This window comes from Barbus barbus (assembly GCF_936440315.1).
Source record: "Barbus barbus genome assembly, chromosome: 44".
Classification (NCBI taxonomy): Eukaryota; Metazoa; Chordata; class Actinopteri; order Cypriniformes; family Cyprinidae; genus Barbus; species Barbus barbus.
This window is the reverse complement of record NC_136722.1, coordinates 21,895,600-21,908,310: the sequence shown is the minus strand read 5'-3', so window position 1 is coordinate 21,908,310 and position 12,711 is coordinate 21,895,600. Positions and strand designations below refer to the sequence as shown.

The 12,711-nt window shown below is 36.1% G+C and overlaps 1 protein-coding gene across 2 annotated transcripts in view; it reads left to right on the top strand.

The window, feature by feature from the left end:
* LOC306863316 (arf-GAP with GTPase, ANK repeat and PH domain-containing protein 3-like) overlaps nt 1–12,711 on the top strand; it is a gene marked incomplete at its 5' end in the record, with an annotated part of 172,460 nt that overhangs the window by 91,962 nt on the left and 67,787 nt on the right. For both annotated transcript variants that reach the window (XM_079406570.1, XM_079406569.1), the window contains one exon: nt 3,862–3,945. In XM_079406570.1, coding sequence (XP_079262696.1) covers nt 3,862–3,945 — 84 coding nt within the window. The remainder of the gene's footprint in view (nt 1–3,861; nt 3,946–12,711) is intronic.

Below are 12,711 nucleotides of genomic sequence, written 5' to 3'. Positions count from 1 at the left end.
CATTTTGTTTTGCCTCGTCCTTTATATACACTGTAAATTGAAAAGCTTTACACCAAGGGAACTTAGCTTTTTATCTTTTCTGGATTTGAATACCTGCCCTCCCCGATACTGATGTTTTCCCTGTGCCCTTCCTAATTTCACTGTGTCAATCAGCAAAATTCCCTAGCAAGCCCCGCCCCCTTCTCTTCTTTAACAGACATTCACCTAGCGTGTCTTTCCGCTGGAGCCAGACAGAGAGAGAGAGGCAGAGCCACACACACTGTACTAGCAACACCACCATCTCCAATCTAACCAATCAAGAACCACCTTTGTCCATTCAGCCAATCACCCCCCCCCCCCCAAATAACCAGTCGAATTTGTCCCCATTCCCCCCCCAAAGTCTCCTCCAATCGGAAGGATCCCGCAAGGTGATTGGCTGCAACAGTGGCGGCTCTTGTGCTAGCGTCCCCTGTCCTTTTTCTCCCTCCCTCCCTGCTAGGTCGTGTCTAACCCCGTCCACACAAGACACAACGTTCTGCCGGTGCGCGTAACGGAGCCGAAGCACGCTACCTACCCCGTCTGGGTGCCCGAGTGGCAGAGCGAACGGGAGTTTCAACTCATGACCTTCTGAGGAGCCAGACTTACGATGTGGGCGGGAACAGGGGTGAGGGCGGGGAGGGAGAGTGGGAGGAGCCAAACCAAGAGGGAGGGGCCACACAACCTCTCTACGACGTTCAGAAGACGGCCGGGAGATCTGGATCGGTTACTAATTTCCCCTTTCGACGACATCTCTAACCAGTCATCTCATTTGCAATTGGATCATAAAAGCCACTCCGAGCTAAATTTTTAGAAATAGCATGCAAAAAATGAGGAAAGCCTTTGTGCTAGCTGATCACCAGAGTTTTCGGCAGCTTTTTTCAAAGTCATATACATCTAATTTATGTTAGATATTATTTAATTGTTCCAAGTCAAGAGTGGCCTTATAATCATAGTCTTTTGGGTCATAGTGAAAGAGTTAATTTGTTACCACTAGTATAGTAAAGGATAGCATTTGGACAGTCACCTACAAAGAAAGAAAGAAATGATATGTATTCAAATATATAAATACCAGTGCCAATAAATTAAGGTAAGACTGAATAAAAAATGTCAGATTTTTTGTTTGCAGTCAGTAACAACTAATTTTGTTCAACACTAAATAAAAATAAAATATTTACATTTTAAAGAAAGCCATAATTAAATATTTTGTTAAAGATTTTAATAAAAAATTATAATTACTTTTTAAAAAATGCAGAAACTAAAGCTCATGTAATTATTGAATAATATAAAAAGAACAGTTTGCTGATTTAGTAATATTTCCTGTCACCTCATAATTCATAACATTCTCTCATGAATATCATTTCATAAGTGTGTGTCTTTGCCACTAGATGTCAGCAGAGGACAGGAAACCAAGCACAGTGCTTCCATGATACCTAAAACGACCATTCAGATATCTTTATCATTGGTCTAATGTGGCGTCTGTTTATTTTCCATTCTGTGAGAGAACATGAAGAGGAAAGGGGTTTATTTTATTTAATTTTATTATTTCACGACACATCATCTCTATTTTGCCCTGTAAAAAAGCCAATAATCATACTACATCCACCATCATCTCCAATGTAGATGTCTACGCATTTTATTTGCTTTTATTTCCCCCCCTTTACAACCTTTCTGTCCACGCTCCCCGTGACCAAAGTGTTAAACTGTTTTTGTCGATATTTCCAGATTTGTTCTTCTGTTTCCAACCTTTCTTCAACTAAAAGGGCTTTCCAGCTTCTCCTCAATTAGACGAGCCCTTGGTGGTGGTGGTACGACCGCAATGCATTATGGGAGGGGGTCCTCAGTGAGGAGGAGCAAACAAGCGCTGCTTTATTCCCCCAATAGCCCGCATTGCATCGTGGGTATCACCATGGCTTTCTTGGACACTTGCCCCTTGGCAGCCATGGTTGAGTTTAAAGGACATTTGGTTGGACAGAAAAAGACAGATTTCGAACTTGCACACACTGAACTGAATCATAATCAGTCATTTTATTGCTAAATGTTCCCCAACCCGGACAATAGCCATCAACAACGCCCAAAGTTGCTTCGTAACTCAAACGGACAGAACTTTTACGGTAATTCCGAACACTTTGCCAAGATATATATTTTTTTCCTATTTGTTTTCCTATTTATTGTCTTTCCTTTGAGTTCTGTGTCTGATGGGTTAGTTTAGCTAGTCAAACTTCACACCGAACGCCACGAACCGCACCCCGCGTCTCCGTTTCATCTTTATTAACAAGACCGTGGCTTTGTGAACCACGTCACACTGGAGTGTGATGCTAGTCGAGGTCCCAATGCTGCACGGTCAGCATAGCGCCGGATCCCTCAACAATAAAAAAGATTTGAATCCGGATTCCGGATGACATAGCTTTCTTGTTCGATATGCTGACCACCATTCAACTGTGAAACTAACATGATGTCACATGACGCCCTGAGACGTCACATTGCGTTGTGATGCGTTTATAAAGCCGCTCGTTTAGTTGATACAGGTGCCGCGGCGGCGCGTGGACGCGGATTCCTCGCTTGGTGTGAAGTCTGAACGATATGAAGGCCTTCATAGACATAGAGAAGCGTGACGGAAATGCACCAACTTGTATGAATGTAGTATCTATTTGTGACCCAGAGCCATTATTTAGTTCTTTTGTTTGATTGTTTTTTTGCTTATTCATTTTTCTTTATTTCATGACGATGTGCTAAGATGAACTGTTCCATGCGTTGCACACTGTTTTGTTTTTTTATATCATTCAATAATGGACAAATATAGACTGCCGTATATCTTGTATTGAATTTGATTTCCAATGGTATTCTATAGAAAGTATATTCTATACATATATGAGATATATGAAACAGCGCCTCTCTCTTGTGGGAACTGCAATGTGTGGCTCTGCCTGTTGACTATTTCCACGTAAACCTGTGACTTGATTTGTATGGTGTCTGTATATATCCAAACGAAAAAATAAACTGTTGAAAAATACACATTAGCCTAGTTTATTTGAGTCGATCATGAAACTTTATCTCTCTCTCCATTTGCGAATGAGCGCCATAATGTTGTCTGTCGGGTATGAGTGAGCATTCATGTTGCATTGTGGGTAATTTTGTATGAGAGGATTCATTGTTTAACATTTATTCGTTCCCTAATGCCATTTCCAGCCACTGAAAAGCGAAGAACGTCTTGAAATCCAGAAGTGAAATGATGTATAAACTATCTTTTCTTTCTCTTGATTTTGCTTTGTTTTGAAATGTTTGTGAATCTAACCCTAATTCTGAATCTTTTTTATTATTATTCTCGTCTGACCTGTTTATCAGATGTTTTAACAGGTGGAGGCTGTCAGAAAAAGATGCACCGTATTAACGCCCTCTTTTTTTCCTCCTCTGCTAACCTTTTTTGTATATAAAGCTGCATTTATTGTTCTTGTATGGTTTGAATCTGACGCTTCTGTGGTTGGTAAAGCCACAGTGAGGCACAAAAGAGCTCTTGGGGGTTTTAGTTCTGACTTCCTGTGTTTCGTTATGGTCGAACTTGATATTTTCCGTTGTCGTTTTGTTCTGTGTGTCTGTCCTGGTCTGTGTAAATATGTATCTATATATACTGCACGTTCAATGTGCTGCTGTATGTTTGCACCGTTCTGCTTGCGCGTTTATTTGAGCCTCTTTCTTGCGATTTTATGTTGTCCCCCACCACACACACCAACACTCACTTCACACACACACTAGAGTTAAGGCACAACTCACACACACATCCTCCCCAACTCCATGTGTGTTCCCAGTTTGTTCTTTGCACTGACATCTTGTCTTGTTTCTTTGCAGTCACGGAAAGCCAGTGATCAGACAAAGAGCATTGAGAGTAAAACTGACAGTATAGGGAGTGGAAGGGCCATACCCATCAAACAGGTACGTCACCGCATTCGTACACTCATTATATGAGGTAAGTACACTGTTATAGGGTAGAACTGTAGACTGGTTTTGAGGATTAGTCAAATGTTAATATCCTAAGGGTTTTTGTGTGTATATATGAAATTTGTGTGTGTGTGTCAGCACTAAAATGCAAACTTTTTAAAGACTTTGAAATTATGAACTTGATTGTTTTAGGCTTTCTCGGTCAGATTCTTTGTGTGACCAACAGATGTCAGTGTAACACAGTTTAACTTTGTTTGCTTTTGCCTGTAGTCATAATGGTAGTAGTTATGCAGATTGCTGATTTATATGTATATTATTGAAATTTTATTATATATTGTAATTATTTATGTGATATGCATATCACAATCATTTGTTAACCAACAAAATACTCTTTGATTTTTTGTGAATCAGTTTCAACACTGTAAGAAATTGGTACTCCGTCTTTGGCCTACTCTTCTCATGATGCGTTTGAATGTACATGAGCTTACATTTTAGGAAATATTGTCTTTGAATCCTTAAATTTCTTTAGTGTTTATTTTGGTTTTGTTGAATATATCATTTTTATATTTTGTTCTGTGTGTGTGTTTGTGTGTGTGTCTGTCTGTGTGTGTGTGTGTGTGTGTCTGTGTGTGTGTGTGTGTGTCTGTCTGTGTGTGTGTGTCTGTGTGTATGTGTATATGTACGTGTGTGTGTGTGTGTGTGTGTATATGTACATGAGTATCCATGATTTTCTACATAATTGAATATCATTTATGAAACTATGTGTCCTTTAAAATTCCCTGTATTTAATTTTTTTAGAAACTTTTGGCAACCTTTAACATTTATGAGAAACAAACGTTTAAAATTCTTTACATTCTACATTAGTCCGTTTTTTTATTGTATGGGTTTGAACAGAAATTGAATTCTGTTAAGCGAAATACTCTGACGTCTGACGTCAGAAAGAGCTAATGTGGTTTTGAAAGGATTCGTCTTGGTAATTAGCGGTAGTTCCTGACGGAGTAGCTGTCAAATATTTATTTTTCTTTAGTAGAGTTGTTCATTCATTTGTTCTTTTTTGAGCCTCTGATTCAATTTTCAAATTAACCCTAGCCTTAACCTTTAACCCCTGCCAGAGATTAGCATTGTCACATTGAACAGACATCATCCCTGTGACAAGTGTCACATGCAACCTCTGACTTTAAGCAAATCTGGTTGCACACAGTAGTTTACATGCGTTTAAAAAAAAGTAAAAAAAAATTAAGTAGTTTTTGTAGTTTAAAGTAGTTTCCAAGTATATTTAGAAATAGTTTCCATGTAGAAGTTTAGAAGAAGCAGTTTCCATATAGTATATTCAAATAAAGTAGTTTACAAATGCAGTTTAGAAATAGTTTACAAATAAAATAGTAATAGAAGTAATTTACAAAGGTAGTTTAGATCAAGTTTGCTGAAGTGTTTTAGAAATTCTTGCCAGGTAGTAGTTCAGAGATAGTTTCCAAAAAAGGTAGTTTAAACAAAATGAATTACAAAAGTAGTTTAGAAATCATTTCCAAATAATAATATATAAATAAACTAGTTTGAAAGTAGTTCACAAAGCTATTTTACATATAGTAGATTAAAGTAGTTTAGAAACAGTTTACAAAAATAGTTGCAATTGCAATTCTGTTGTGTTCTGAGAAAAAAAATTACAAATTTTATTATAAATATTTATTATAAATTGAAGATCTGAAAAGTAAATTAATCTCTTTTTTATAACTGAAAAGTGCATGAGCAATCAGGCATATATGGATCATGGCATTAAGATGATGGGGGTGACGCATCCCTCTTACAGTTAACATATCACACGTCTATACCCTCTGTCAACCTCCTTTGTACATCAATTACAGATTATCCCTTTAATAGCCATCATTGTTATCTGTTTGTCTGTAGTGGAGAGTCACAGAGAGAGTAAAGGAGAGGGGGGACGCCGGCCATGCTGGGATACCTTTGAATGGAGCTGATTGCCCGGCCAGTCAAATGCACAGTCAGGAAGATCAAAGTACCATGGGAGTATAATTACCTCCCACTGGGCAAATTACACACTGTGGACCCCCCCCCCCCCCCCCCCCCCCCCCTCCCAATCAGTAAAAATGGTAAATAAGGACAACAATAGCAGTGATAGCTCAGGGGTGACACAGGGAGACTGTCAACACAAGGCTTTTGTGTTTAATCCCAGTAAGTTCCTCTTTCTCTCCCCCTCCGCTGACCACAGAACAGAGGCCATCCTGAAGATAGACGTGTCTGTTTGAGCAGCAGGAACACTGCGTGTCTGTAGGTTTAGGCGGTGCGTGGGCATTAAATAAGGCAGTTGTGAATTTATGTTGGCTAAATGGAATGTAGGTCTTGGTAAAAAGGAGTCTAATTTAATATAAACTACCGTTTGCATTACTTTTGAAGGCATATTCTCATGACGTGTTACATTCTTCCTCTATTTTACTTTAATATTTTTAACTTTAGATTTAAGTGTATTAACAACAGAGTTGCTGAAATCGCGTTTGGTCTCGTACTGTATCGTGTATCTTGTCAGTGTGTGCACTTGCTTGGCCATTTGTAGTTGATTAACAGGAAAGTGGGTCCAGCTGAATTAAAATGGTGATTTGTTGGATTGGTATAAAAAAGGTTATTATACCGCGGCAGTCGTCGTGTGAAGCCCTCCTAGTGTGAAGATCAAAGAGTGTAAAGACCATCAACTCTACCGGGCAGGGACACTGGCAAGGGTTAGAAGTATCGCTTTTTATTTTAGTTTTTCCATTTATTTGTTTATTATTGAAATGTTATATTCATGTGTCAATTTTATTTAATTTTTTAATTTTCTTAAATATGTAGGTATATAGTATTTATAGAGTTGTAACTTTTTAGTTTTAGTTACTTTTTCTTATTTGTAAGTCTCTTTGGACAAAAGCGTCTGCTAAATGACTAAAAGTAAAAAAGTAAACATGATGCCTTATTGCTTTTAATATAATATAATTGTATTTTATTTTATTTTATTTTACTTTGTAATTCCCGTTATTCCCACTAAGGTGTTTCTCTTTGACATTTCTTATACCATTTTCTATTATTCTATACTCAAACATTACTGTAATGCTATTTATTTACATCAAGATTTATTATTTTTACACTCATGCAATTTATTTGCATAAATCTTATTTAAAATGAACTGTAATGCAATTTATTTAAATAACATTTTAAAATTTTTTATACTGGTTTTACTGTATTGTAATTTATTTACATAATTTAATTTTTTTTTTAATTTATACTCAAAATTGACTAATGCCATTTATTTATTTAAATCAATTTTTCTATTTTTTAATACTGATTTTACTGTAATACAATTTATTTACCTTTTTTATTATTTTATACTCAAACTTAACTGTGATGCAATTTATTTGTTTATCTCAAGGCAACACTACCATGATTTCTAATTATTTTAAAGTATAAATTTATTAAACAGTAAATATATTTTCTATTTATTTACATCAATGTTTCTGTTATTTTACGCTCAAAATTTATCGTAATGCGATTTATCTACTTATCTTAAGGCAATACAACAACATTACTAATTATTTTAAAGTATTCATTTATTAAACCATAAATGTCATTTTTTTATTTTCAATTTTAAAATACAATTTAAACTGAAATTTAAAAAAATTGCTTTACAGTAATAATATCTTACAAAAAAGTACTGTGATGAAGCTGCAGTACACTGATATTAGACAGTTACTAGACAGTAAACACTTTATTATGATAATTAGATTTATGATACTTTAACACAGACTTCAAATAATAGATTCAAATAATCATTAACAAGTCAGATAAATCATGGTATTTCATGTTAACCTGGTACTTTTTGTAAGGAATAGGCTGAATGTGTTTGAATGATTTCAGAAGTAATGTATAATATCTGAATTATTAAAGTACATCGAGGTTATTTGTCAAGTTCCACAAATACACCCTGTTACAAATTGCTTTACATTTTTTTTTATTGCTGCTAGACGTTCATATTTGTCTGCTGTAGCATTGATCTGTTTCAGCACTGTGGGGTGTGATTTTACCGATCATGTTTATGCATCCATGACTGTTCGAAACAGACGTGACTTCTGTGACGGTCATGTACAAACACAGGCCGTTGCCAGAAGAGGTCACCCAGCTGTCCTTTTCATTTATTTGAGTGGCAAACCAATAGCAGTTCTGTAGGAACACAGGCGTTATTGAACAAATAATGAATGGCCAGTTTAGCTAACAGATGGCTGCTGCTTCACAAATGACACTTCTAGTATAATGTTCATGATAAATTGTGATAAACAGCAAATACAGGCAAGAATATGAGTTTGACCAAAGCACTCAACCAAATCTTTCTTTACAGTATTTTTACAGGATTATTCAGTCAGTCAGAGCTGGAGAAATTAATATGTAAATGGTAAGATGGCTGTGTTTGCTTACTTTATTTTTTATGTATCACTTAAAAAATATGTATTTTATTTTGTTTTGTAGATGCTGTTTGAGCTGCAATAAAGTCATATAAAATAATATATACAAGGTCAATTTTTTATGTATTTAATTTTATTTCACTTTACATTATTTTAATTTTCTGTGCATTTGGCAGAGTACCGTTTAACCTGTTTTTCTTTGCTTTTCTTTGCTACTTTATTTTATTTTATGCATTTTCCAAACAGCTGTTTAAGATGTTTGACTTTGCTTTTTTCTATTTAATTAAAATGTCACATTTTTGTTCATTTTCTTTTAGTTGTATGCCTTTTTCAGTAGCTACATGAATGCAATATATATATATATATATCATTATTTTACATATTGTATTTCTCATTTTCTAAATTTTATTTGTAAGCATTTGGTAGTTTAGCCGTTTCAGCTTTTTTATTGTTTTTTATTTTTTATTTATTGTTTGAGCTACATGAATGTAATATATAATTCCATTTTTACATATTTTATTTCACTCTATTTTATATATTTTATTTGTATGCATTTAGCAGACTACTGTTCAAGTTGTTTTCAACACTTTTTCTTTGCATATTTAATTTTATTTTATTTTAGCATTTGATTGATGCATTTATTCAAATCAAATATGTTACAAAGTCATGTTTGAAGTCCTTTTGAGAAACACTAAGTGTCAACAGGTTTTCAGTAGTATTTCTAGGGTGGTTGAGTAGATAGAGTTGTATTGAGGAGAGAGAATATCCATGGAGGGATCAGATCAAGGCGAGGAGAGGATTAGGACTTGATTGTCGGGTAAACACCATGATACCCAGTTGACCCTGGGTCAGCACCTGATGTTTAGCAAGTAGTGTATTCTTCACGTGGATTAGTCCCCTTCGGGGTCGGGGCTGGCCAGTTAACACATCAGAGCCCTCCTACTCTCTCACTCCCAACAGGAAGTGGTAAAGAGCACAGGAATCTTCCCTAATCCCCTAATTAAGCCAAAACAGGCCACCCAAACCCCCCTTTGCTCCCTGCCGCCCAACTCTGTGCACTTCCAGTCCTGGCCAGGGAGTGTTTGTCCTGGCTGGACTTTAGGGGATAAGTGCTCAGTGAGTGTTTTTTTTTAAAGAACAGCGGGAGATGGTGAGGCCTTGAGCAGGGGACGGGACGGGGGCTGGAAGCTTTTGAAGAGCTTGGGATCACAGCCTCTAATCCTCGTGCTCGCAGAGGTCTGAGAGAGTTCGCCGGCGCAACGGGCGAAAGAATACACACTGAGTCCGTACACAAATTGGATTTAGCCTCTGCTCTCCCCCCACAGCACTGATGTGAGGCCCTCACAGACTTGCATGAGCACAGACTCGGAGCCGGGGCCCAATTTAACATTATTCATCACTGGAAAAGTTGTTCTGGACTGGAAATTTTGTCTTTAACTTACTTAACCGCTAATGTTAGAGATCAGAGGGTGAGGAAATATTGTCACAAAGTTTTATATACTTTATTTTCCCCACCTATCTGAAATTAAATTGTGTTTAGTAATATCATATGCTTGAATTGATTGCTCAGAATTTTATAACAACATAATGTAATATATATTAAGTATATAAAATATATGGAATATAAAAAATATAATATTTTTTCTATTATGAAAAATATTTGTAAATTATTTTGAATGTTAATAACTTGACAGTTCTATCAATGACAGCTCATTATGGTATAAAGATACTTCATATGTGTATGTGTGTGTGTATATATATATATATATATATATATATATATATGCATGCATACATGCAGTGCCCTCCAAAGGTATTGGAACAGTAAGGCCAATTCCTTTATTTTTGCTGTAGACTGTAAACATTTGGGTTTGACATCAAAAGATGAATATGAGATGAGAGATGAACATTTCAGCTTTTATTTACAGGTATTTTCATCTGGATCTGATACACAACTTAGAAGATAGCACCTTTTGTTTGAACCCACCCATTTTTCATTTTTTGACTGACAGTGTGTTTTGTTGCCCTGGTGTGTCCTATTAATTGATTATTCAAACAATAAATAGCACTGAATGTCTGCGCTCAGTTTCAGATCCGTGCAGACTGCATTTATATTTAGTTAGACGTGTAACCAACATGAAAACCAGAGAGGTGTCTATGGGTGAAAAACAAGCAATTGTGAAGCTGAGAGAAGATGAAAAATCAATCAAACCATTGCACAAACACTGGCAATAGCAAGTACAACCATTTGGAATCTCCTGAGGAAGAAAGAAACCACTGGTGTACTAAGTAGCTCACCTCAAACGGGTAGATCAAGGAAAACATCTGCAGTTGATGACAGAAACATTGTGACAGCTGTAAAGAAAGACCCTAAAACAACATCAGCAACAACCTCCAGAGGGCAGGAGTGAAGGTATCACAATCTACTGTTCGCAGAAGACTTCATGAACAAAAGTACAGAGGCTACACCAGAAGATGCAAACCACTCATTAGCAAGAAGAATAGGAGACAAGCCTCAAAAATTCTGGGACAAGGTTTTATGGACTGATTTTATGGACCAAAGTTTGGAGAAAGAAAGGATCTGCTCATGATCACAAACATACAAGCTCATCTGAAACACAGTGTACACAGGTGTACATTATAGTACACATTACACAAGTAATGTAATGGCTTCGGCTTTCATCGCTTCTTCTGGGACAGGCTCATTAATCTTCATTAATGATATAACACATGATGGCAGCAGCTAAATTAACTCAGAAGTCTACAGAAATATTTTGTCTGACAATTTACAGAAAGATGCAACCAAACTGATTGGGAGATCCTTCATCATGCAGCAAGATAATGACCCAAAACATAGTGCCAAAACAACAAAGGAGTTCATCAGGGGCAAGAAGTGGAAGGTTTTTCAATCTCCACACTTAAACCCTGTAGAGTATGCATTTTACCTGCTAAAGAAGAGACTGACAGGAGTAACCCCCCAAAACTGAAAGAGGCTGCGGTGAAAGCCTGGAAAAGCATCACAAAAGAAGAATGCAAAAGTTTGGTGATGTCAATGGGTCACAGGCTTGATGCAGTTATTGAAAGCAAAGGATTTGCAACTAAATATTAAGTCTTTTTCACTTTAATCTATGATAATTCTATCTGTTCCAATACTTTTGGTAACATGAAAAATGGGTGGGTTCAAACAAAAGGTGCTATCTTCTAAATTGTGTATCAGATCCAGATGAAAATACCTGTAAATAAAAGCTGAAATGCATACATTTACATATGATTACATCTACAAAATGTTGATTATTTTACCAAAATAAGAGGTATCATACAAAATGCATGCTATTGTTTTAGTACTGACCTGAATGAGATATTTCACATAGAAGATGTTTACATATAGTCCACAAGAGAAAATAATAGTTGAATTTTTAAAAATGACCCCGTTCAAAAGTTTACATTCTTAATACTGTGTTGTTACCTGAATGATCCACTGCTGTGATTTTTTGTTTTGTTTAGTGATAGTTGTTCATAAGTCCTTTGTCTGCTGTTCTTCAGAAAAATCCCATAAATTCTTTGGTTTTCAAGCATTTTTGTGTATTTGAATCCTTTCCAGTAATGACTGTATGATTTTGTGATCCATCTTTTCACACTGAGGACAACTGAGGGACTCATATGCAACTATTACAGAAGGTTCAAACGTATCATATTTTTTCTTCATTTAGTACAGCCCTCCAGAAGCTACAGAAGACATTTTACATGTTTCCCAGAAGACAAAATAAGTTATATTTACCCTGACCTTCAAATTCAAAATGTTTTCACCTCCCGGCTCTTAATGCATGGTTTTTCCTTCTGGAGCATCAGTGAGCGTTTGAATCTTCTGTAATAGTTGCATATGAGTCCCTCAGTTGTCCTCGGTGTGGAAAGATGAATCTCAAAATCATACAGTCATTGTTGGAAAGGGTTCAAATACACAAAAATGCTGGAAAACCAAAGAATGTGTGGGACCTGAAGGATTTTTCTGAAGAACAGTAGACAGTTTAACTGTTCAGGACAAACAAGAGACTCATGAACAACTATCACTAAACAAAAAAAAACTCAGCTTTGGATCGTTCAGGTAACAACACAGTATTAAGAATCAAGTGTATGTAAACTTTTGAACGAGGTCAGTTTTATAAATTCAACTTATTTTCTCTTGTGGACTACATGTAAACATCTTTTATGTGAAATATCTTATTCAGGTCAGTACTAAATAAACAATAACATGCATTCTGTATGATCCCTATTATTTTGGTAAAATAACCAACATTCTGCAAGGTTTTTTTGACTTACA